This window comes from Capra hircus, chromosome 17 (assembly GCF_001704415.2).
Source record: "Capra hircus breed San Clemente chromosome 17, ASM170441v1, whole genome shotgun sequence".
Taxonomy (NCBI): Eukaryota; Metazoa; Chordata; class Mammalia; order Artiodactyla; family Bovidae; genus Capra; species Capra hircus.
Window position 1 is genome coordinate 36339482 of NC_030824.1, and position 25718 is coordinate 36365199.

At 37.7% G+C, this 25718-nt stretch overlaps 1 protein-coding gene across 1 annotated transcript in view; it reads left to right on the top strand.

The window, feature by feature from the left end:
• Nucleotides 1-25718, top strand: part of SPATA5 (spermatogenesis associated 5) — a 347905-nt gene that overhangs the window by 5470 nt on the left and 316717 nt on the right. The window contains exons 2-9 of the mRNA XM_005691277.3: nucleotides 1761-1882; nucleotides 2992-3149; nucleotides 7666-7724; nucleotides 8348-8992; nucleotides 10079-10208; nucleotides 10478-10534; nucleotides 11357-11480; nucleotides 13977-14232. Of these exons, the coding sequence (XP_005691334.2) occupies nucleotides 1761-1882; nucleotides 2992-3149; nucleotides 7666-7724; nucleotides 8348-8992; nucleotides 10079-10208; nucleotides 10478-10534; nucleotides 11357-11480; nucleotides 13977-14232 (1551 nt within the window). The remainder of the gene's footprint in view (nucleotides 1-1760; nucleotides 1883-2991; nucleotides 3150-7665; nucleotides 7725-8347; nucleotides 8993-10078; nucleotides 10209-10477; nucleotides 10535-11356; nucleotides 11481-13976; nucleotides 14233-25718) is intronic.

The window sequence follows — 25718 nt, forward strand, 5'->3', positions numbered from 1 at the left end:
GAGCTTTAAGCCAACTTTTTCACTCTCCTCTTTCACTTTCATCAAGAGGCTTTTTAGCTCCTCTTCACTTTCTGCCCTCAGGGTGGTGTCATCTGCATATCTGAGGTTATTGATATTTCTCCCAGCAATCTTGATTCCAGCTTCTGTTTCTTCCAGTCCAGCATTTCTCATGATGTACTCTGCATAGAAGTTAAATAAGCAGGGTGACAATATTCAGCCTTGACGTACTCCTTTTCCTGTTTGGAACCAGTCTGTTGTTCCATGTCCAGTTCTAACTGTTGCTTCCTGACCTGCATACAGATTTTTCAAGAGGCAGGTTAGGTGGTCTGGTATTCCCATCTCTGTCAGAATTTTCCACAGTTTATTGTGATCCACACAGTCAAAGGCTTTGGCATAGTCAATAAAGCAGAAATAGATGTTTTTCCGGAACTCTCTTGCTTTTTCCATGACCCAGCGGATGTTGGCAATTTGATCTCTGGTTCCTCTGCCTTTTCTAAAACCAGCTTGAACATCAGGGAGTTCACGGTTCACGTATTGCTGAAGTCTGGCTTGGAGAATTTTGAACATTACTTTACTAGCATATGAGATGAGTGCAATTGTGCGGTAGTTTGAGCATTCTTTGGCATTGCCTTTCTTTGGAATTGGAATGAAAACTGACCTTTTCCAGTCCTGTGGCCACTGCTGAATTTTCCAAACTTAGTTTCTTTTTAATTACAAAAGATCTGTTTTCTGATTATGGAAGAACACGAATACTAGTCAGAGCTCTCTGATTATGATATAGGTGGCTATAATAAGTTTTATAATAAAGTTTGTGACAGGCATTGTAAGTGCTAGCATGGATTTTGTGCTGAAAAGAAAATAGTGTATACTTACTACTGCATCCATTCTTATCATGGATATTTATTATGCAGACGAACTCTATATTTGATGAACTTCTAGGCAGTGCAGTTTACAAAGATGAGTATGACCCAGTTCCTGTCCCCGAAGCAGTATATAGTTTAAAGGAAAGTTGAATTGTAAAATAAATGAATATTATGATGATAAGTGCTAGTATCAGACAATATAAGATTCTGGGAGATGAGAGGAGGGGCAGCTAAACCAGATGTGCAGCCTGAGGGAGTGTGTAGGCAGAGCTAGAGATGTTAGCACATCATTTTCAGAAGTTTTCTAACTGGACTGAATTGCAGGCCCTTCTCTGGCCAAAAGTTGAAAGCCGTAATGGTCATTTGAGCCAGTGTGTCTTCGCCTAAGGAACAAGACCTGTGTTATGGTTATCCATGTGTTCTTGGGAATAGAAAGGAAAATGTGTGATTCCTGTCCTGTGGGTCAGAAGTAGAAACATAACTTAATCCTCTAGAGCCAGATTATGTGCCGTTTCCCCAGTTCAGACCTTTCAGTACTAGTAGCCAAGTCAACGTAAGAATTTGCAATAGGAGACGTTCAGAATGCAAGTATGAAAAGCCCTATTCCAAGTATGTTCAGTTAGTAATGAAATTAGAGATTTAAAAAAAAAATTATGAAAACTAATAGCTACCCATAAAATATCCTTTTTAGTTAGCATTCGTGTTGTCAGTGGAACCTCACAAAGTCTTGGTTTTAAATCTGCTAAAATAAAGAGGGTTCGAAAAATAGTTTCTCCAGGGTATGGTAAGGGCATTCATGTGGTAATGTAGATTAAGGATTTTTATTTAGTCCAAAAGAAATCTTGCTTTAACTTCAGTTACAGAATACTGTGAAAATAATTTTCTTCTTCTTGGTAGATGACAAAGTTCCTAAAGCATTCCAGAATTCTCTTGTTCAACTTGGACTCAATACCATGAAGTCTGCAAATATTTGTATTGGTCGACCAGTGTTGCTTACCAGTTTGGATGGAAAGCAGGAGGTAAGAGTCCTTTTCATTTCCTTATTTTAGAAATATTTGAGATGTTTTTGGTTTTCAACAAAAGCACTGATAATTGAAAAGCTATATCTTACAAGACCCTCACATCTGTATAAACTTCTCCTTCCTATGATACCCTGGGAGTTGTAGCTGTTAAGTATCATGATGTGGAGAAGCCTTTCCCCCAGCAGTAGTTACTCACTAACAGCCCTATATTTTTCTGTCTGTGAGTTGTATTTCCTCACAGAAATGTTATTTTGGGTCATTTGTTTTGTATATACATATTTGATTACCCTCTGTTTGTCCTTGCAGCCACTCATCATACCTGAGACTCTTCAGTCCAGGATCTTTCTTGAATCATTTTTGGCAGCTTGGTTGTCTTCTTCTGCCTCTGCCATGTCTTCTGCTGCTGCTTCATCGACCGGTGGGGTCCTCTGGGAGTATTTTGTCATCTCATATCTGCGGATGGCATATCTCCCATTCCTTTTGTTGTCCTGGGCTTATACTGTAAAAAATCCTGTACTGTGTTTTGTGGAAGAGAAGACTATAAATGCATAAGCTTAGCCCACTAATCTGGAGCTAGAAACCTTCTCCCTTAGAACATAAGTCTGATGAGATCCAGGTTCCCATGGAGCTCTTGTGCTGGTCCTCCCTGTTTCCTAGATGTAGTTTATGCTCCAGACTGAATTACCTTACAGTTAGCTTGCCTTCAGTATTTTTTCTTATCTTCCTCTTATCACCTGTTAACGTCTTGTCTCTTTTCCTAAAAACCAACTCTCAGTTCTTCCACCGTTTTCCCTGTGGGATTACCCTTAATCTTCACCAAAAAAAGGTGTAATATTTATCAGTTCAGTTCAGTCGTACAGTCGTGTCTGACTCTCTGTGACCCAGAGGACTGCAGGATGCGAGGCCTCCCTGTCCTCACCAACTCCCAGAGCTTGCTGAAACTCAATAGTTTTTTTGTAGTTTGTATCTCATAGTATCTCCTTTGAGGCAAAGACTGTGTTTTGCAGAGCCATGTACTTTACTGTGCTTAGTTTTCTTTCTTATAAATTAATGATATTCTACAAATACATATTTTCTTATTTTTTTGTTTCCTCTGTTCTGGGTAGGTCTATACAGCCTGGCCTGTGGCAGGATTTCCTGGAGGAAAGGTTGGCCTGAGTGAAGTGGCACAGAAGAACGTGGGTGTGAGGGTTGGTGATGCCATCCATGTCCAGCCTGTTTTGGGTGCTGTGCTGCAGGCTGAGGAACTGGACTTGGCTCTCAGGTTTGGCTCTTGTTGGTGATTGTCTGGATTAGTGCTGCCCAGTAGAAATATGACGAGTCAAATGTGAACCACATGTATTATTTTGCATTTTCTAGTAGCCGCATTTAAATAGTGAAGAGAAAGAGAAAGTAATTGTATATTTTATTTAATCAACATATAAAATTTTATTTGAACTTATAAGTACAAAAAGTTATTAACAAGATTTCTCATTCTGCTTTTCAAACTGAGCCTTCAAAATCCACTGTTATGTTACCTTTGTAGCACATCTCAGTTTGAGCTAGCCACATTATTAGCACTTGCTAGCCACAAGTGTTGAGTGGCTTGTGACCTACTGTATCAGACAGCACAGACTAGATGGGTGTTATGTCATTTATGGACTATAGGCTCTCTAATGTCCTGTGATTATAGTATGCTCTGACATTTTAGGTAAGAGGAATTATTATTGATGGATATTTAATGGTGATTTTCTCTCATGGTTTGTGGTGTAATCAGGGCTTCCTGTTTTACAATTGTAAAGACAGTAGTAGATTACTGTGAGTAGGCAAGAAACAAGTTTTAATTAAGACTGCTCAAGCAAAGTATGTGATTGTGTATTTTAACTCACTGGTTATTCAAACCAATAAAATAGTTATATCTATCATATTTTTAAGTAGTCCCCTGTGAAAGACTATCGATGTGGTTAAAGTATATCACCGACCTTCTTGTCTGTTCTGTATCTAATAGGGTTTTTACTCAGTTTGCATATACAAGTCTTATCAAAATTTGTTTAAAAAAATCTTTTGATACTTTAATAGCATGTTTATAAAAATTTGGAGGATTCTATATTATGTGCTGGAATCACAAAACATTTTTCAATCATTAGCTTGACTTTGAAATGTTTTCTTCACTTTTGCTACTTTTGTAGATTCCAAGCTTAAGCTTTAGCTTATTTTTCTTTTTATAAACAGGAAACTATCTTCAGTGCATTTTATAACAGTTTAGTGAGCAACAAAGTAAAAGGCAGAAAGGAAGCAAGAACACAACATATGTTGAGCACCAACCATGTGCTAGGACATAAGTGCATACACTTTTCCCATTTATCTTCCCTCATTTAATCCTCTATCCTGCAAGGTGTCCATGTTTATCCATTTTTACAGGTGAGAGAATGGGCTCAGTGAGAAGTAACCTGCTGATTATTTTATGGTAATTTTTTAATTAACTCAGGTTAAATAGGATTAATCTTTCAGTTCAGTTTAGTTGCTCAGTCGTGTCCGACTCTTTGCGACCCCATGAATCGCAGCACGCCAGGCCTCCCTGTCCATCACCAACTCCCGGAGTTCACTCAGACTAGTGTCTATTGAGTCAGTGATGCCATCCAGCCATCTCATCCTCTGTCGTCTCCTTCTCCTCCTGTCCCCAATCCCTCCCAGCATCAGAGTCTTTTCCAATGAGTCAACTCTTCACATGAGGTGGCCAAAGTACTAGAGCTTCAGCTTTAGCATCATTCCTTCCAAAGAAATCCCAGGGCTGATCTCCTTCAGAATGGACTGGTTGGATCTCCTTGCAGTCCAAGGGACTCTTAAGAGTCTTCTCCAACACCACAGTTCAAATGCATCAATTCTTTGGCACTCAGCCTTCTTCACAGTCCAACTCTCACATCCATACATGACTACTGGAAAAACCATAGCCTTGACTAGATGGACCTTTGTTGGCAAAGTAATGTCTCTGCTTTTGAATATACTATCTAGGTTGGTCATAACTTTTCTTCCAAGGAGTAAGCGTCTTTTGATTTCATGGCTGCAGTCACCATCTGCAGTGAATTTGGAGCCCAAAAAAACAAAATCTGACACTGTTTCCCCGTCTATTTCCCATGAAGTGATGGGACCAGATGCCATGATCTTCGTTTTCTGAACGTTGAGCTTTAAGCCAACTTTTTCGCTCTCCTCTTTCACTTTCATCAAGAGGCTTTTTAGCTCCTCTTCACTTTCTGCCATAAGGGTGGTGTCATCTGCATATCTGAGGTGACTGATATTTCTGCTGCCAATCTTGATTCCAGCTTGTGCTTCTTCCAGCTCAGCGTTTCTCATGATGTACTCTGCATAGAAGTTAAATAAGCAGGGTGACAATATTCAGCCTTGACGTACTCCTTTTCCTATTTGGAACCAGTCTGTTGTTCCATGTCCAGTTCTCACTGTTGCTTCCTGACCTGCATTTAGGTTTCTTAAGAGGCAGATCAGGTGGTCTGGTCTTCCCATCTCTTTCAGAATTTTCCACAGTTTATTGTGATCCATGCAGTCAGAGGCTTTGGCATAGTCAGTGAAGCAGAAATAGATGTTTTTCTGGAACTCTCTCGCTTTTTCGATGACCCAGCGGATGTTGGCAATTTGATCTCTGGTTCCTCTGCCTTTTCTAAAGCCAGCTTGAACATCTGGAAGTTCACGATTCATGTATAGCTGAAGCCTGGCTTGGAGAATTTTGAGCATTACTTTACTAGCGTGAAGTAATCTTTAGACTGTTCTAAAATAGTCCTTTAGGCAGTTATCAGTTGACTGGATATACAGTTACTAACAAGTGTGACCTCTTGAGGGCGCAGGAGTCTTATGTGATAACAAGTACTTATTATAGAGGGACTTTTTATTAAATGGAAGTTTTTTTTTTTTAAAGAATCTTGTGTTTTAAATGTGGCAGCAGAACTTAAACAAGAATCTTAATTTTCAATAAGAAAAATCAGTAATTTTAGTCTGCTGCTTAAATCCTTCAGGTGTTATCTGAAAAATTTTATTACTAATGTTAGAGCTCCTTCTAGTGGAAATGATTTTATCTGCACACATTCTTTTTTTTAAAGCAAAACTGTTTATTTTTATGTATTTTACATATTTACAAATATTTTCTGTTCAAAGTTTAATAAGTAACAACTTCCTATGTAGTTTCAGAGTTCTATAAACAAGTAAATTTAAGTATTTAAGGAAATACATACAGTTTGCTCTCTATACACACATTTGATTCATGAAATTTTCTCCTTTTCTTTTTTATTTGAATAAATAAAACAATCAAATCATCATTTGCAGTAGTTATGTTACATGAAGTTGCCACGTGTGTTTATTTAACATATGTAAATATATGAAAATATATATCTTAAATAGATTATAACTTATAACTCCCTGAACAACCCATTCTGGTAGACTGTATTTTCCTTACTTTAGAAAAGATAAGTGGCCAAGAAGTATTAACTGGCTTGCCTGAGGTCACCCCATTAAGAGGTGCCAGAGTTAGGATTCAAACCCCATCTCTACCTGGTCCTGGAGCTGCAGCTTTTTGCTCTATATTGTACTGCTCCCTTCCCTCCCCAACTTCTGTCCTCTGGTCACCTGTGAATGAGAGTTGAAATAGAGTCTTTTTTTAACCTCAGCTGGGATAGTGTTGAGTAACTCACATTTTTGCCTGTTCTGTTCTCTTTCACAGATGTCTGGGAAAGCCCTGCTAGTATTGATTTGGGGGTTACAAACATATTTTAGCAAGTAGATGAATTTGTATATGGAATCCTGAAATAAGTTTGTATCAGTTTTCTTCCTGATAATGTGATTGAGAGCATGGCTTAGATTTGAACCACATGGGCCTGCTAATACACCTTTTCCTGAGCTAAACCATTCTCCCTCTGTGATCTCTGTCAGAATTCAACAGCCATAGCCTGCTTCTCCTGATACCGACTGCTTACACATGGAGGAGGAAAAATGCATGTTCTGAGAACTCTCCAAGGATGTGTTTCTTTACAAGTATAATGATTTTTAGCCATACTTCTATAGTCAAACAACAATCTTCCTGGAAAACACAGTAATTGGTCAGAAGAAGGCGTTTTCATTTTTTTTAGGCATGCCCTTTCTCTTGAATAAACTTCCATTGTACCATTACCTTGCTTCTTTCTTACCTCTTCAGATAATGTACTCTGTAGGATTTAAATTTCCTTAAAGGTAATTTATAAATGATTCATAGAGAATAAAGTAAGCTATTAATAAAAGCCTTTATCCAAGCTGGGCAAGTTCAGAAAGGAAATGATTAATTGAGGCCAGTGGTTTTTTAAAAATGTTTTTGATATACAATAAAAATACAATTTAAAAATGTTATGATATACAATAAAAAACACATTTTTTGTTTTAATTTATTGTACATATATTATATCCAGAGATGTAATGCATAAATGTATACAATGTTTGTACATGTATGTGTGTGCTCAGTTGCTTGTACATGTATGCACCTGAGTATAAGGGGGTTGTGTGTGTGTGTGTATGAGGGATATGTAAGATAGTAAAAAAAAAAACATTGATTTAGGCTTCTAGGAAACTAAATTACAAATGATTTCATGGCTGTAAGACATATCTGAAAAGTATAAATCGTTTAAAATTGTATAAACTTTTTCTAGGTTGTAAACTAATGATTTTCTTGATTAGGTCTGTGTTATCACTGTGTACATGTCATTTTATATTACATTTTAGTTTCTGGTGTACTTAATGCTGATTTTTATTTCTCCCACCCTTCACAGTGACAAAAATGCAGATATTAATGAAGAACAACTGGCTGGTTGCATTTTGAGAAAACTAGGTGAGATGTATTTTTAATAGTTTTCTAAATTTTGAAAAGCAAGGCAGCAGCAAATAAACTAATGTGTCTTCTAGGTCTTGTGTGCATAATACTTTTCTTTGAAATAGCGTAGAGAATATTCTTCCCAATGAATTTATATCCCTTTAAGATAGGGATGTAGTCTCTCTCTCCTTCCCCCCACCCACCTCCCCAGCATTAACTTCAACTGCTGTGTAATTGACTGATAGTTGAGCCATGGAGAGAATGTATGACTTAACCTGTGGACAGCTGGTGGTAGAACTGAAACTTTTAACCCTTGAGCTCTGTTCTTTTCAGTGAGGAATGTTGGAGTGTTAGTTTAGGTGTGCCATTTTAGGTTGGTTCATAGTTGAACATGGAATGCCTGGCCATATGGGGATATAGTTGATAGAATCATACATGTATTGAGTATAGAGGATTTCAGAGAATCATCTTTTCCTTCTGTCTCCAAATAGTGCTGTATCTTAGGGGAGGAATTTTAGGTCCTGTTTTTCATCTTTGGTTTAGTCTTTTCAGGCATAATTATGTTAATAGATTAAATTGCTATTCACTCTTTAAATGAATGAAATTGTGCTGACATATATATTTAATAAATTGTTTTCCAGATGGCAAGGTTGTTTTACCAGGCAACTTTCTGTACTGTACATTCTATGGACGACCGTGCAAGCTGCAAGTGTTGCGAGTGAAGGGGGCAGATGGCACAATGTTGAGAAGGGCTCAGAATGACTCTGACAGTGCTGCCTGGGGAATGGCCTCTGAGCTGTCCAGCAGAGATCCCAGCACCCTGGATATATCCTTACAGCTAAGCCAGTTAGATCTGGAAGTGCCCCGACGGCCGGCATCAAGTAGTACTCCTTACAAACCAGTAGATGACAGAATGATGAATAAAGCTGGTGCCATTTTGTCAGATGGTACACAGAGTCCTGGGAGTGGCAGTGGACGTGGACTAGAGGAAGTCACAAGGCTTGCATATAGTTTTGAGTCTTCCAGGGAAGGAAGTGAGCAAGCTGTCAATGAAGAGAGATTGCTAAAGTCACCCAGCGTGGGAGCACAGAGCAACACCGATACCTTTTATTTTATTTCTTCAAAAACAAGAGTCAGTTTTACAAAGAACCGTACAAATTCAAAAGATCAAGCCAACCAATTAAAAGTAACTTATGACATGATAGGTGGCTTAAATAGTCAGCTGAAAGAAATTAGAGAAATTATTGAATTACCTCTCAAACAGCCTGAGCTTTTCAAGAGTTATGGTATGATTTTTTTCAGTGTTTTATACCCAGAAATGTTAAACTAGAAAGCAGTTGGCTCATTGCACTTACCTAATAATTGTTCACATTCTCTTCCTGTTTTTCTTTCCTGAGTGGGAGGTGTGGTATGAGTTGCCAGTTGCTTTGGGAAATGCCTTTTAATTGAGCCTTTTTCTATGCTCCGGATCTAATGCCTAATGCCTCTGATGTGGAGCTGATGTAATAATCATAGAAATAAAGTGCACGTAAATGTAAAACACTTGAATCATCCCTAAACCATCCCAGTCTTCCCCCCTACCTCTGCACCCCTGGTCAGTGGAGAAATTATTTTCTACAAAACTAGTCCCTGGTTCCAAAAAGGTTGGGGACTGCTGCTTTAGGGTATAATGTAAGTCAGTCATAGTCTTGTCTGTTTTAACTGCATACTTCCACAGTTGTTTGTATTGGATCTGGAATAAGTACCATGCTAGATTAACTGTAATGACTGAAAAAATAAACCAAACATTAAATAGTTTGGGTTTCTTTGTTATGCAGTGTAGCTGAATGCTGATCTCTTTGTATTGAAACAAGTGCAGGGAGTGACTTGACTTTTAGAAAACTCAGGGCTTCTGAAAGATTACTGCCCAGATCCTCTGCACATATGTGGTGCATACCATGTCTTACTCCGTTTTTTTGCTTTTTCCTTTTTCATGAATCTTTATCAAATGAACCCTTGAATTGACATTTTGCTCGTAATGCTTATATTCTTTGAGATGACTAGTTGGATGAAAACTGGGATTGGTGGCTTCTTTTGGATGCCCTTGGTCATTGGACAATGCTGTGTGGATTGGGGCATGACAATAGTGTGGGTATCCAACCAGTTTTTTACTAACCAGTCTGGCCTGGTTGGGTCTACACAGAGAGAAAAAGTTGGAGATGAGTGTTTAGGCTAGTTGGCATGTCAAGGGTGGGGTGGGGGGGGAAGTTCTGACTCTTACTTTAGTTTTGGTGCACATAAATTTATTTTATAACACGTGTTTGAAGTCATGTGACAGTGCTTACCATTAACCTACTAATGCTGAATCCAGTGTTCTCTACTTCTTCTTCTAGGAATTCCTCCCCCTAGAGGAGTGTTACTCTATGGCCCTCCGGGTACGGGAAAGACAATGATTGCCAGGGCTGTTGCTAATGAAGTTGGTGCCTATGTTTCTGTAATTAATGGCCCTGAAATTATAAGCAAGTAGGTGCATAATTTAATAGAATAAACAATATTATTAGATATACTTCTTAAATGTAGTTTAAAAAAAATGGCTACATAATATTCTCTCTGGATGTTTTACACACTGAAATGTTAAATTTACTTTTAATGTTTATAAAATTTAAGTTTAGAAAATATTTTTTGAAAGTAGTTTTAAGTATTCTGAAAATATTTGAAGTCAGATGAACTTTTATAGGCAGAGCTTTAAAAATGGTAAGAGTTGGTCCTTAAACGTAATATATTTCTTACAGATTCTACGGGGAGACGGAAGCAAGATTACGTCAGATATTTGCTGAAGCCACTCTGCGGTATTCTTTATTTTTGGATATTTGGAATTTTTTGGATATAGTCAAGGCTATATTAATGAAAGTAGAGATAGTAGCACTTTTAGATATAGTCAAGGTATATTAATGAAAGTAGAGATAGTAGCACTGTATATGAAACATGAAAGAATAGAACAAAAATAGTTATAGCACTGGAATTAGATTATAAATTTAATGAGGTTCTAATCCAGTTCTATCTAATTTTATTTTAGAAACAATCTTTAGAAATATGGTTTTAGATAAATAAGTTACTAAATTACATAATATAATAGCAAAAGGTACAAACTTTCAGTTATAAATCATAGAGATCTAATCTATAGTATGGTGACTATAGTTATAGAAACTAAAGAATATATATAAACTATATAAAGAAAATTTAAACAAATAATGAATAATAAAGAACGTTTCTTACTTTCTATCCCTTGAACTTTAAACCACAAGGAATAGCTTCACTGGCCTCAGTTTCTGAATTGATCAAGAGATAGCAGTTTAGGGGGCCTTAGTGGGCAAGCTCTATCTGAGCATTCGCTCTCATCTCATGAGCTATACAAGTTCTCAGTATTCTGCTATTTATTGAGGGCAGATCTACTAGCATGTGATATTGGTGACTTAATAATTGAGGCTAGAATTAATCTAAGATTTTTCAGCTTCATATTCTGTTGCTTTTGGCTTTGATACTAATTAAATTCTTAATTTGATGCATTGTGTTTCCATCAAAAAAAGGTCAATTTTTTAATTGAAATGCAACATATCGAATTTAAAAGCTAAATATGTGCTAGAGAATTCATTTTGCTTATTTATTTTTAGGCACCCATCAATTATTTTCATTGATGAGCTGGATGCACTTTGCCCTAAAAGAGAAGGAGCTCAGAATGAAGTGGAAAAAAGAGTTGTAGCTTCACTCTTAACACTGATGGATGGTATTGGTTCAGTAAGTATAGCACCAGTATTGATTTCTTTAGTAGGGGATATTTTCTTAATAGTATGTAGTAGCAAAAAACTATCAAGTATTCTGAGTTTTTTGGGATCTCTAGGGCTGCAGTCCATGGGGTCACTAAGAGTCAGACACAACTGAGCAACTTCACCTTCACTTTACAATTTCATGCATTGGAGGAGGAAATGGCAACCCACTCCAGTGTTCTTGCCTGGAGAATCCCAGGGACGGGGGAGCCTGGTGGGCTGCCGTCTATGGGGTCGCACAGAGTGGACACGACTGAAGCGACTTAGCAGCAGCAGCAGGGTAAAGGAAAAAAATATTAGCTCTAAGAATTAGAGGACCAGTACCCATAAAATAATTTTCTCCAGTGATTTCTTAGTAATAGCAAGGACAGTATAACCTGGCAGTGTTTTTCTAGCATATAAAATTATTTACATTGATAAAATCTTTTTTTAATAAATGGTATTAACCTAAAAACCTGAAGTAAAAATCAGTGAGGAAAATTTATCAGTTAAACTTAAGGGGAATTTACTAAGAAATTTCATGAGTAAATCTCATATAACTCTTGTAAAAATTAGTTTGGTGGGAGAGCTTTAAGTTTTGCAAGTGAAAGGACAAAGTGAGAATCATGGGAAATGTACAACATTTAAAAAAAAGTTTACTCATGTTACCAAATTCTTTGTATATAATGCATGCAATCTTATATTATTAAGAACTATGTGCTGATTATGAAAGGAAGACCAGTAGAACTAATAGGGAAGAGGAATGAAGAAAAATTCAGACTCCTGGCAGGCATTTATCAGAAGAATACACTTTTTACACAAGACTGTAAAGAACTCAGTTTTTAGAATTTTAATAATTGTTAGAGCCTAAAGAAATTTTAGAAATCATGGAGTCCCATGTCCTTCTTTTGCACATTAAAAAACTAGAGAGTTGGAGCCTTTTGGTTTTACTACCTATTGGTAGAAACTGAACATATGAAAATAACAAACTTTTGGTTATTATTTCTGTTATTTGCTTACCTGTGCTACAATTTTAAGAGTAACCTAAGAGAAGGGTTGTTGCCTACGGCACTCTGGATGACCACCTGGTTCTCAGTCTTAGGGAAGTACCTGGGTGTGATTATAATGTCCCAGGTTTGGACCTCAGCTTACAGAGCTTGGGAGGCTTCCCCAGTGGCTCAGTAGGTAATGAATCTGCCTGCAGTGCAAGAGACACAGAAGAGAAATCCTGTGGACAGAGGAGCCTGGCAGGCTGCAGTCCATGAGGTCACAAAGAGTCAGACACAGCTGAGCACACAGCACACATACACTACAGAGCTGGAGGAGTCAGTGTTGTTAGTTTATTGGAGAGTTTATTAGTGGGGCTCTGAGGACAGGCCCATAATAACAGTACTCTCAAGAGACTGATACATACAGTGGGACACCAGTTTGTCCATTTATAAGAAGTACAGTTGTTAAGCTGACCAAATGCCTTGTTTATAAACAACTCTCTTTTCATTCTTAAAAATACATGTGGAGAGCTATATTATAATTAGTTTTTTGGTGAGTAGAAATCTGATAGAAGGCTCTGTGTTGGAGGATCTTAATTACTATGTCATTGCTATTTCTTTCTCTGCCACTGGGATAGGCTGCTGTGAACTGATGTTCTTGCCTTTGGGCAGGACTGGGAGCAAGCATGTGACACTAATGTTTTGGCCTGGAAATGTTTAAGGGCCTGTGTTTTTTGTCTTCTAAAGTCATAATTCATAGATTCATTGTAGTCCATGCATTTTCTGTTGGCACATCCAGTTTAATTGATTAGGTTTAAGTTTTCTTACTTCAAATTACATTTCAGTTAAACTTGTCTCTGTGAGATTGCACTTAGGTCATCTGAATAGAATGTTGGATAATTTTTACAGATGGCTTATTGTGATCATATTGTTCCAAGTTTTATCCTCAGGGTAAAAATCCATATGTATTCAAGGGTATCTGATACTTGGGTGTTGGTTATATTGTGTGTGTTTCAGGAATTTGAAGATTTATCAAAACAAAAAAGAAATAGTCCATATGTAGGAAGATTTCTTAGACAACTGTGTAATAGAGCCTTGTTCTGTTTGAAGCACATGTAGATCATAATTTTAATGACTGTGAGTCATAATCTTAATTTCAAGTGGGGGAAAAGAACAACTTAAAACAGTTAAACTGAAACTATATGGTACAGGGTATAAATGTTATATAGATTGTTAGTCATGAAAATTGTGTAGTTAAGATGCCAGAAGTGAGAGAGACGTCACTTACAATAGATGGAGAGTTAAGTATTGGAAACTTTCTAAGTGAAGGGGTATTTAGAGTGAGCTTTGGGAAATGTGGGATGAATGATGAAATTTGAGAAAAAAGGGATAGGACTTAGCAGTGTGAACAGTTAGATCTATCCTTGTCTGTATAACAAGTGCTTTTTTTTTTTTAATTTCAGAAGAATATGTAATATATTTTTATTTTATTTTGTTAGGAAGGAAGTGAAGGACAGGTGTTGGTCCTTGGGGCCACAAATCGCCCTCATGCTTTAGATGCTGCACTCCGAAGACCCGGACGATTTGATAAAGAGATTGAGATTGGAGTTCCAAATGCTCAAGACAGGCTGGATATCCTCCAGAAACTGCTTCGAAGGGTACCCCATTTACTCACAGAAGCTGAACTGCTACAGCTGGCAAATAGTGCTCATGGATATGTTGGAGCAGACTTGAAAGCCTTGTGTAATGAAGCAGGTGAGAGTGATTTGCTATAGTGAGTCTGTACTGATGGATTTAATAACTCTGGTTTATTTACAAGCTGATAATTTATATCTCATTACTTTCCTATTGGAAACAGCTAATTTTTTTCTAATCATAAAAATATATATGCTTTTAAAAATTCAGGTAATTCAGAAAACTGTAAAAAAAAAAAAATCACTCTTAATCCTTCATCCTAAAAATAACCAGTGTTACAGTGTGTATCTTTCTTCCTAAGTACACAGATACACGCAGACACACACACACATAACTCAATGCATTAATGGCAGTGTTGATGGTGAAAGTGTTTATTGATATTGTCCTATTAGAAAATTAGAAGTGCTTGCTGGAGAATGAAAATTTTTCTTACAGGGCAGCTTTGTATTTGTTGAAGTGCTAAAAAGGTACTTAGTGAGACCTAAGAATTCTATGCCTCAAAATAATGTGACAGTGATGTTTCAGTTTGAAAATGTATAAAGGCTGTTATTAATCGATTGACTCTGGGTTTAACCACGGCATAACTGTAGTTGCTTTGGAAGCTCTTAAGACCTTTTTTTTCCAGGGTAATTTTAGCCATGGAAAATGTAATCAGATCAGAGCAGTTTTTATAGCCTATTAAAGTATTTGATGGGCTTCCCTGGTGGCTCAGACGGTAAAGCATCTGCCTGTGATGCGGGAAACCCGGTTTCGATTCCTGGGTCAGGAAGATCCCTTGGAGAAGGAAATGGCAATCCACTCCAGCACTCTTGCCTGGAAAATCCTATGGACGGAGGAGCCTGATAGGCTACAGTCCATGGGGTTGCAAAGATCAGGCAGGTAAGACTTTATTGAAAATGTCGAATAATCTTTTGTTGTTGTTGTTTTGAGAGTATTTATTTCTAGAAAAGGCATCTTTCCTAGAAAAGATATCTTTCTTCTAAGACTGGGCGTATACCTTATAGCATTTTTAGTTTGCCAGGAATCTTAGGTTTCTTAAATTTATTTTTCCCTCTAGTATGGATGTATGTTTCTAAGTCCTTTTATATTTTGGAGGAATCTTTTTTCATTTGTGGCATTCTGTTCTAGTTTGTGACCTATCCAGTATCTTCATAAGGTGCTTTAAATAAAGTTTAACCCTTATAGGTCATGAAAGAAATTGAATTCTTAAATTGGGAATTTAGTTTCTTGGGTTTTTTTTTTTTTACAGTTTTGGTATAGAAATATGATAACTTTTATTTGCAAAGCTTTGATTCATAGTTAATCAAATTTACTAGGTTCTGGTTATAAGTCATTTGATCTTTCTAATCTGACATAGGGGTGCAGGGAAACAGTTTTGAGAAGGAAGAACAGAAAATATATTTGGAAGAAAGAGATAATTTGGATATCTTATTCTTTGTAGAAAAAATAAATTTTAATTCATTCTATTTGGTCATTTTCACAATTTCCATTTTTGAGGACACACAACTAGGAAGGACTATAGGTTATGCAGATGACAAGGCAAATATTAACATTCTTCTGGTACTTTATGGTCTAGGACGGAGTCCCTTTCTGCCTAGTTTCTTGTTCTTCATAACATTGATGAGTTTGATCATGAAAATGAATTCCCTGCTGATCAAGAAACAGAAATATCAGTGGTTTACTTTGCTTCCTTCATTCCATTAGGTGACAATGAAGAGTCTGGATTACTCTTTAAGCATTACTTTGTACTTGCTTATCTAGGCAAGGATTCATTCCTCAGCATTCTTTTTCAACTTTCTAATAGATTTCATGCTTTCTAGAAGATTCTTGGATTCATGCTGTCTAGAAACATACAATCTAATGAAGGAAAAAGATCTGTAAAGAACTATACAGTGGGATAGAGCTTCCCTGATGGCTCAGTGTTAAAGAATCCTCCTGCTAATGCTAGAGACGTGAGTTGAATCCCTGGGTCTAGTAGATACCTGGAGAAGGAAATGGCAACCCACTCTACTCTTCTTGCCATGGACAGAGGAGCCTGGTGGGTTGCAGTCCAGGGGGTTGCAGAGTCAGATACGACTTAGTGACTAAACAACAAAAGTACAGTGAGATACATACTCAAAACTAGGGAAAAGTGATGTTGTAACTCACATACCAGATATAAATAGGATCATCTACTTTCTAGTCACATACTAGATATAAATAGAACCCCACCCCCTACCCCCCCCCGCCCCACCAAGAAATTTAGGAAGATGGCAGGAAAACTGAATTTCTACTGCTGTGTTACATTTAATTGAAAAAGTTGTGAAAGGGTCAGAAGGTAGGGTAGAGAGAGAACACTTATTTGAAGATATGTACACATGAGAAGGATGTATGTACGTGGCATATACAAGCAGTAAATAAGTATTAACTGCTGTTAATATGACTTAATGATTTCAAATCATCAGGTATTTAAACTTCTGTTTCCCCTAATCTAGCAATGAATCAGGTTTTGAGAAGGTAATTTTAAAAATGATTTAGTCTCAGAGCTGAAGTGTCCAGTAGGGAAAATAATATGATTTTCTGTATACTGTCTTAAATACTAGCCTGTGTTGTATTACATAGTGTTGTTCTCTAATTTTATGAAGAAAATAAAGCTTAAGAACAGTGTCCTAGAAGTTTTTGCAAGGGATATTCCTAAAGAGGCGGTGGGGTGGGGAGTTATAGTAGAAAATGGATTTTTAGTAGAAAATACCTTTAAGATCAGACTTGTGGTCTTGGGCAAGTTCTTTACCTTATCTGAACCTTAGTTTTTTCCATTTGTAAATTAGCAGAGTTATGGTAGATGATATCTGCTGCTGCTAAGTCGCTTCAGTTGTGTCTGACTCTGCAACCCCGTAGATGGAAGCCCACCAGGCTCCCCCGTCCCTGGGATTCTCCAGGCAAGAACACTGGAGTGGGTTGCCATTTCCTTCTCCAAAGCATGAAAGTGAAAAGTGAAAGTGAAGTCGCTCAGTCATGTCCGACTCCTAGGGACCCCATGGACTGCAGCCCACCAGGCTCCCCGGTCCATGGCATTTTCCAGGCAAGAGTACTGGAGTGGGGTACCATTGCCTTCTCTGAGATGATATCTAAGTACCCTTGTAAATATGACATTCCCCAGATATAAGAGAGAAAAAGAAATGGAAAAAAAGAGAGGGAGGGAGAAAAGATAGGAAGGGTAGAATGAACTTAAGTTCGGGTAATAAATGGGTAATAACATGGAAATACCCAAGTTACACAGTAAGCCTGGCCTGACCTCATTAGCTACTTGCATATACCTGGCCTTTCCACACTTCATTGTTATCTCTTTTATACTTGTTTGCCTGAATTAAACTGGTTAGTCATGAATTTCTCCTGCATTGTCCTTAGAAATAATGCTACAAAGCAGACTAATAGAGATTGTGAAGTCAACTGCATTGTCTCACTGAAACAGTTTTATAGTTTCTGACTAAGAATTTGAGTAAATTATACATTTGGTTAATAGTGTGCCTCAGAAGGAAAGATAAAACAACTCAAACTCTGTATGCATTAAAAATAGTAGAATTATGCTGCAAATGCTATAGAATGGGCATATCTTATTGAACTTGCAAGGGCATCCCTAATATGTGCATTGAGCATAGGAGTAAGAAACTCAGCCATATAGTAAATTTGATGATGTATTCTTCTAGTTCTAAGCGAAAAGAATTGAACATTTAATGTTTCCTCCTAAGTAAATACAAATTTAGAGAAGTTATTAGGGTAAAAATTGAATGGCTCTTAGTCTTTTTAAATGACTGCCTAGAAAAGTTTGAACTGGTGGCCCTCTCTTTTATTTTAATACAGTAAGTGTCCTTGGACAGGTAGAAGCAGTCACAATTATTACATTGAGCTTAGAATTACAAAGTTAGAATCATAATTTTTTACAAAAAAAATCATGGTAAAATCTTAATATTTAGAGGCAATATTAATGATTTCTAGTACAAAATAGATGTCTAATAAGTATTTGGGAAATGTATGTGAAAACCAGGAGACATAGTGAGACATAGTTACTACTCTACACCTCTTGTGGAAGTCACTCAGTCATGTCTGACTCTTTGCGACCCCATGGACTGTACAGTCTATGAAATTCTCCAGGCCAGAATACTGGAGTGGGTAGCTGTTCCCTTCTCCAGGGGATCTTCCCAATCCAGTGATGGAATCTAGGTCTCCTGCATTGCAGGCAGAGTCTTTGCCAGCTGAGCCACCAGGGAAGCCCATGGATACTGGAGTGTGGGTAACCTATCCCTTCTCCAGGGGATCTTTCCAACCCAGAAATCAAATTGAGGTCTCCTGCATTGCAGGTGGATTCTTTACCAGCTGAGCCAACAGGGAAGCCATGGATACTGGAGTGTGGTAACCTATCCCTTCTCCAGGGATCTTTCCAACCCAGAAATCAAATTGAGGTCTCCTGCATTGCAGGTGGATTCTTTACCAGCTGAGCCACCAGGGAAGCCCATAATTACTGGAGTGGCTAGCCTGCCCCTTCTCCAGGGGATCTTCCCTAAGTTGGGAAGATCAAATTGGGGTCTTCTCCATTGCAGGTGGATTCTTTACCAGCTGAGTTATGAGGGAAGCCCCTACTCCTCTTGGTACAGTAATAAAAACATTTATTAATCTCAGGATTGAGTTCAGTTTTGTCTTTAAACTCCTGGTGAGTTTCATCTCTTCTTGACCTCTGGTGCCTTCAAAAATCCCTGCTCTGTGCTAAAGGAATAACTCCAGGTGATTATTGCTACCATCATAGGTAGCAATAGACAGACGAGGAAGTGTCTTGTGGTGCCTTAAATGTGTGCTCAGTCGTGTTTGACTCTTGTAGCCCTGTGGACTGTAGTTCTTCAGGCTCCTTCGTCCATGGGATTTTCCAGGCAAGGATACTGGAGTGGGTTGCCATTTCCTCCTCCAGGTGATCTTCCCGACCCAGGGATCGAACCCACGTCTCTGGTGTCTCCTGAATTGGCAGATGGATTCTTTACCATTGCGCCACCAGGGAAGCCCCCTTAAATAGCTACTGCTGTTTTTTGTACAGTTCCAGTCAGTTTTGGGTTTCCCACTGACAAGATTTCTCAGGTATAGTTCTGACTGTGGATTTAACTACATCTTGGTTAAAACCAGTCTTCCCTGGTGGCTCAGAGGTTAAAGTGTCTGCCTGCAATGCAGGAGACCTGGGTTCGATCCCTGGATCAGGAAGATCCCCTGGAGAAGGAAATGGCAACCCACTCCAATATTCTTGCCTGGAGAATCCCATGGACAGAGGAGCCTGGTGGGCTATAGTCCATGGGGTCGCAAAGAGTTGAACACGACTTAGCAACTTCACTCACTGGTTAAAACCAGTGCTTTTTAGGAGGCATTTTCATTGTTCACCAGTTAGATTGTGTTTAAGTGGACAGCTTGAGAAGTCCCACTGGCACGTGTAGGAAGTAAGACACCTAAACCTCCAAATTCCATGAGGACAGAAAATCCAGCTCCAGGAGATGTATTCATCAGTAAACAAGTTAATTCTTCCTCTATTATATATTCTCTTCTGCAGAATTCATTCATTTCACATGTTCTCAATTCCAGACAGATCACTTGGAGTTGAGGTTCTCAAACTTTATCATGCATCAGAATCACTTGGAGAACTTAGCAAACTACAGTTTTCTAAGATGTCTGGCTGTGCACTTTTCCCAGAATTTCAATTTCAGTAGGTCTGGGCTGGTGCCTGTGAATTCCTAACATGTTTCAGCTGCTGCTGATGCAGTCGGTCTGGGGACCACACTTTGAGAGCCACTGACATAGGTTATTGTTGCTTAAACCTTGTCATGCCTTAGGTTGACATACATACTCCCTTTCCATACTTGATTGAATAAAGGAAGTGGGGAACTGGAATCAGTGTTTGTAATGTTTCCCAAGTGATTTGAAGTAGCCAGTCTTGAACTTGCTTGTGAACAAATTAACTTAGGCCAGTGTTTCTCCTGTGTTAAACTTATGTATGAGAATTAGTTGTAGAGCTTATTAGGACACAAACCTAGGCTGCATCCTACTGGTTTAATAGGTCCAGGTCAGGTATAAGAATTTGCATTTCTCTCAGGTTACAGCTGATACCAGTGCTGCTATCCCAAGGGCTATACTTTGAGAACCACTGATCAAGGCCACCCATCTCTCTGATTTTTGGAGTTCCTCTGTAACTGATTTAAATAAGTGAATTAAGTTTAGGTTATATAATTTTGACTCTGACTGATAATATTGAGTTTCTTCCTAGAGTTTTTTTGTGATAGTGATCTACTGTCCTGAACCACTGTGTCATTTGTTCTAGAAGATGAGTGTCCAGGTTTATTTTGCAGGTGTGTATAATGGTTTTGAATAAAACTTTAAAGTGAAAAATAAATCTATTCATAGATTTTTTGATGATGGCCACTCTGACTGGTGTGAGGTGATACCTCATTGTAGTTTTGATGTGCATTTCTCTAATAATTAGTGGTGTTGAGCCATCTCTATGTCTTTGGAGAAATGTCTGTTTAGGTCTTCGACCAATTTTTTTATTGGGTTTTTGGTTTTTTGATAGTGAACTGCATGAGCTATTTGTATATTTTTGAGATTAATCTTTTGTCAGTTGCTTCATTTGCAAATATTTTCTCTCATTTGAGAATTGTTTTTCTCTTGTTTATGACTTCCTTTGCTTTTAATTAGGTTCTGTTTATTTTTGTTTTTATTTTTTTTACTCTAGGAGGTGAGCCAAAAAAGATCTTGCTGTTATTTATGTCACAGGGTGTTCTACTTATGTTTTCCTCTAAGAATATTGTAGCGTCTGGCCTTACATTTTAGGTTTTAATCTGTTTTGACTTTATTTTTGTGTATGGTGTTTGAGAGTGTTCTAATTTCATTCTTTTACATGTAGCTGTCCAGCTTTTCCAGCACCACTTGTAGAGGAGACTATCTTTTTCTTCATTGTGTATTCTTGCCTTTATCACAGATTAGGTGACCGTAGGTGCGTCTGTTTATCTCTGGGCTTTCTATCCTCTTCCATTGATCTATATTCCTGGGTATATACCCAGAGAAAACCATAGTTCAAAAGATACATGCATCCTAATGTTCATTGCAACACTATTTACAATAGCCAGGACATGGAAACAGCCAGAAGTCCATCAAAAGAGAATGGATAAAAAGATACAGTACATATATACAATGGAATATTACTCAGCCATAAAAAGGAATGAAACTGTGCCTTTTGCAGAGACATGGATGGACCTAGAGCCTGTCATATAGAATGAAAGAGAAAGACAAATATCTTGTAATATCACTTATATGTGGAGTCTAGAACAGTAATACAGATGAACTTATCTGCAAAGCAGAAATAGAGACACAGATGTAGAGAACCAAATGTGTGGATAACAAGAGGGGAGAGGGGGTGGGATGAATCAGAAAATTGAGATTGACATATATAGACTACTATGTGTAAAGCAGATAGCTAATGAGAACCTGTTGTATATCACAGGAAGCTCTACTGAATTCTCTTCAGTGATCTAAATGGGAAGGAAATAACAGAAAAGAGGGGATATATGTATACATATAGCTGATTCACTTTGTTCTATGGCAGAAACTAAAACAACATTGTAAAGCGGCAGTACTCCAATACAAAGTTAATTAAAGTAACAGGTAAAATGAAAATAATTCTGAAAGCTAGGAAGGCACAATTAAGGAAATATTTGAGGATTAACAATGAAAAATACAAAGAAGAATATAGATGTGTTTTTCCTAGAACATCTGCTTGTTTATGCTTTGTGGACATATATGTTCTTTGAGCTTTTTGTGTGTTGGCTGCCTGATGGTTTTCCTTTCTTCTGAACTGGCCTCTTAGCTGGGGAAACTCTGCCCTTTTTAACAAAAGTGGTGCATGGGTATCTAGTCATTGCATACACTGAAGTGATTCAGAATTAATAAAACTGAAGTGCACTATGTTCCTGATTGCTTTGGTAATCATAAGGTTATTATTTGTGGTTTCTTAATACAAAAGGTCAAAATCCTTGTAGTATATATGTTTGTGCATGGTTTTCCAGAGGACAGAAGATTTGTAGTCGCAGTGTGTATACTCTCAGCTTTTCTGCTCTTCTATTCTAGTGTTACTGGATATTATCCATATTTTTTAACTTTATGTCTGTAATGAATAAGAAAGTTGGAAATACTACTGTAGTATTGCTTTCAACGCTTGTATCTTGTTTTATCTGAGCAGATACAGTGTTTGATGTTGAATGCTGGGTGTGAAACTGATTTTCAAATGTTATATTTTCCGTATAATTAATTTTGAGCTGGAGTGTGGTTTGATAAGTCCTGACTTGTCCAAAAGCCTAATGTTTTGTAGTTCACCTTTTTAAGCAAAGAGCAGCTGCATTTTGAAATGTTTTATCTCAAGCAGACAAGCTGTTTTAAAAGCTCAACTCTGACACATCTTGACATTTAATGTCTATGTTTGTATCTGTCCTGGGATTAGGCTGCCTTTCTAATTAATTAGTTGCATAACCTTTTATTAATTCCCTCAAAATTTATAATATTTTAAATTAACAGCATAGATAAGCATACCATGCTTTTTTAGAAAACATGAGATGTTAATTATGCAGCAGAGACATGAATTATATAAACTCTGCTGAATGTTAGAGGATGCTTAGCAACAATGTTTTCCAAATGCAGGGATTTATTATAAACTTATCCTTCTAAGGCTGCCTGTGCCATTTCAGGAGAGTGAATATAAATAGAGCTTGATTTCTTCAAGAAATGGACTCAGTCATTTTGTTTACAGTGGAAGGAAGCATTCGCTTCACATCTCTAAGAATTTATCTTTAGCATCCTTGTTGATTACACATCATTTCAACATATTCATACCAAATGCTTGGGCCTTGATAAGATACCATCACAGAACAGGAAGAACTAAAACTCTTATTTAAACAATGGTTTTGTCATTATTACACTTATGTAGGTCTAGTAAAAATACTGAATCTAATTACTATAACATAACTTTTTTTGAAATGGAAAATTTTATCTGTCTTGTGGTAGAGTTCTGAGATATTTATAGCTGTTAGTCCTCCCACCCTTCACTAGCTTGTTTTAATAGGAATTTATGGAGGATCTACTCCATCCATTCCAGCTCTTAAGAAAGGTTCTTTTTCTGACATTTTCAACCATTTTTTTTGAATTCTGCTAATGTAATTTTCTAAGTTAGAATTAAAATATTGATACTGTAAAAATTCTGTATTTTTAAATAAATTGCAGGGAAATAGTGGAGCTTTAAGGAAAGCCACGGTAAGGTCTAGTTTCAAATATTAACACTACCTCCTATCAGCTGAGAGTCATAGGGCAAGTCATTAACCTCTTGAACTGTTCTCTCACCTGCTAAATATTAGGGATAACATTTTTCTAAAGAGTTCTTAAACAAGATTTAGAAGTATAGCCTGACAGCAGTGTTCGTGGTTTATAGAGGCTCTTGGTAGGTGTCACTTTCTCTCTGTTTTGGGGAAAAAATTGTTCTGTGTGTATTTATGCACTTCTCTGGTAGATGTTTATTTGAATTTTGACAGTATTCTTGATTTTATGAAGTATTTGTTACTCTGGTACAAGAGATCTCAGGGAAATATAGCAGATTCCATTCTCTTTCAGAGTACTGATTTTTACTGAATCTGGATCAGTTAAAGTCTTGCCCATCAATAGAAATATGCAGACTAGACTTAGATATGGCTTTTGGGGGTTGGGAGGGGTGCTTCCCTGACAGATGTTCTTGCTGAATATGAGAGCTCTCCTGTCATACACAATCAGGGTCACAATCTCTTGCCTCCCCTCCCCACTTCGTCTCACAAGTGAGTCCACTGTAGGCCTGTGGTAGAGCAACAAAATAAAATTGATGTATGAATCACGATTGTCACTCTAATTAAAGCATTTTATAAGGGAGCCTATCTTTACTTATTACTGTAACTGGATAAATAAGCAGTAATTATGCAGTATAATATTTCATATTGCAGTGAATTTTCCCCTCTGGTTTATAATTCTGAAATATAGTGATAGTTATATTTGTGATGTTGGGATTTTTCCTACTGCATAAATATTATGGATATTATATAAGAAGTAGAATTTTTTTTTGGTCAGTGATTTGGGTATCTTAGTATTACGTTTACTGTTCATTTGAAATGACTGGAGTTGAATGGTTTGTTTTAGGAAAACAGGTGGTAGTTTAAATTCTGGTTAAGCTCTAAGTGATATATACCATTTACTTCACTAATGGAAAATTTTCTGAGTTGCCTTGCCAGGGCTATAAAAGTAGAAAACTTGAGGAAAGGTTTTCTTTCTAATTAAAACAATTGCAAAAATAAAATCAGTCTTTCTAAATGGAAGTTATTTCTAAGAGTTATTCTTGACTGCTTCTTTTGTTACTCTTTATCAAATCCTGTCAGCTCTTTTTCAAGATTTATTTGGAGTTTCAACTTTAAAAGATTGTTTTAAACATCGTAACTATTTTGATTACTCTTGTCTGGACTGTAGAGATTTTTCTTCCTGTCTACTCTGTCCTCCACACTCTGTCCTCCACTTTCTATCACTTTTTATTCTTCACATTGTCTTAGCTTCAGGACTTTAAATTGCAGGTTTTGGAGATGAGAGTTTTGGTTGGTTATGTGGGTCAGCGAGTTCTCAGCAGTTAGATGATGACTGAAGCCATTGAAATGAATGAAATCACTTAGAATGAGCAAAGTTTATTCATTCATTCATTTCTTGAGTCAGGCACTGCATGGGGTGCTGAGGCTACCTCAGCGAGGAAGAAAGAATTGGACTCTCAGAGCTCACTGGAGAAGGCAATAGCAACTCACTCCAGTACTCTTGCCTGGAAACTCCCATAGACTGAGGAGCCTGGTAGGCTGCAGTCCATGGGGTCGCTAAGAGTTGGACATGACTGAGCGACTTCACTTTCACTTTTCACTTTTATGCATTGGAGAAGGAAATGGCAACCCACTCCACTGTTCTTGCCTGGAGAATCCCAGGGATGGAGGAACCTGGTAGGCTGCTGTCTGTGGGGTTGCACAGAGTTGGACATGACTGCAGCGACTTAGCAGCAGCAGCAGCGGCAGCAGCATAGAGCTCACAGAGAAGGCAATGGCACCCCACTCTGGTACTCTTGCCTGGAAAATCCCATGGACCGAGGAGCCTGGTGGGCTGCAGTCCATGGGGTTGCGAAGAGTCGAACACAACTGAGTGACTTCACTTTCACTTTTCACTTTCATGCATTGGAGAAGGAAATGGCAACCCACTCCAGTGTTCTTGCCTGGAGAATCCCAGGGACGGGGGAGCCTGGTGGGCTGCCGTGTATGGGGTCGCGCAGAATCGGACACAAATGAGGCAACTTAGCAACAGCAGCAGCATAGAGCCCACGGTGCACAGGGAAGTGCAGCAGTGTAACAGGTAAGATTATAATACATTTTTGTTGTATTTGTGAATGATCAGGGACGTTTTAACATGCTAATGAGGGAAGAAGGGATCCTGGGGACACACCGCTTTCA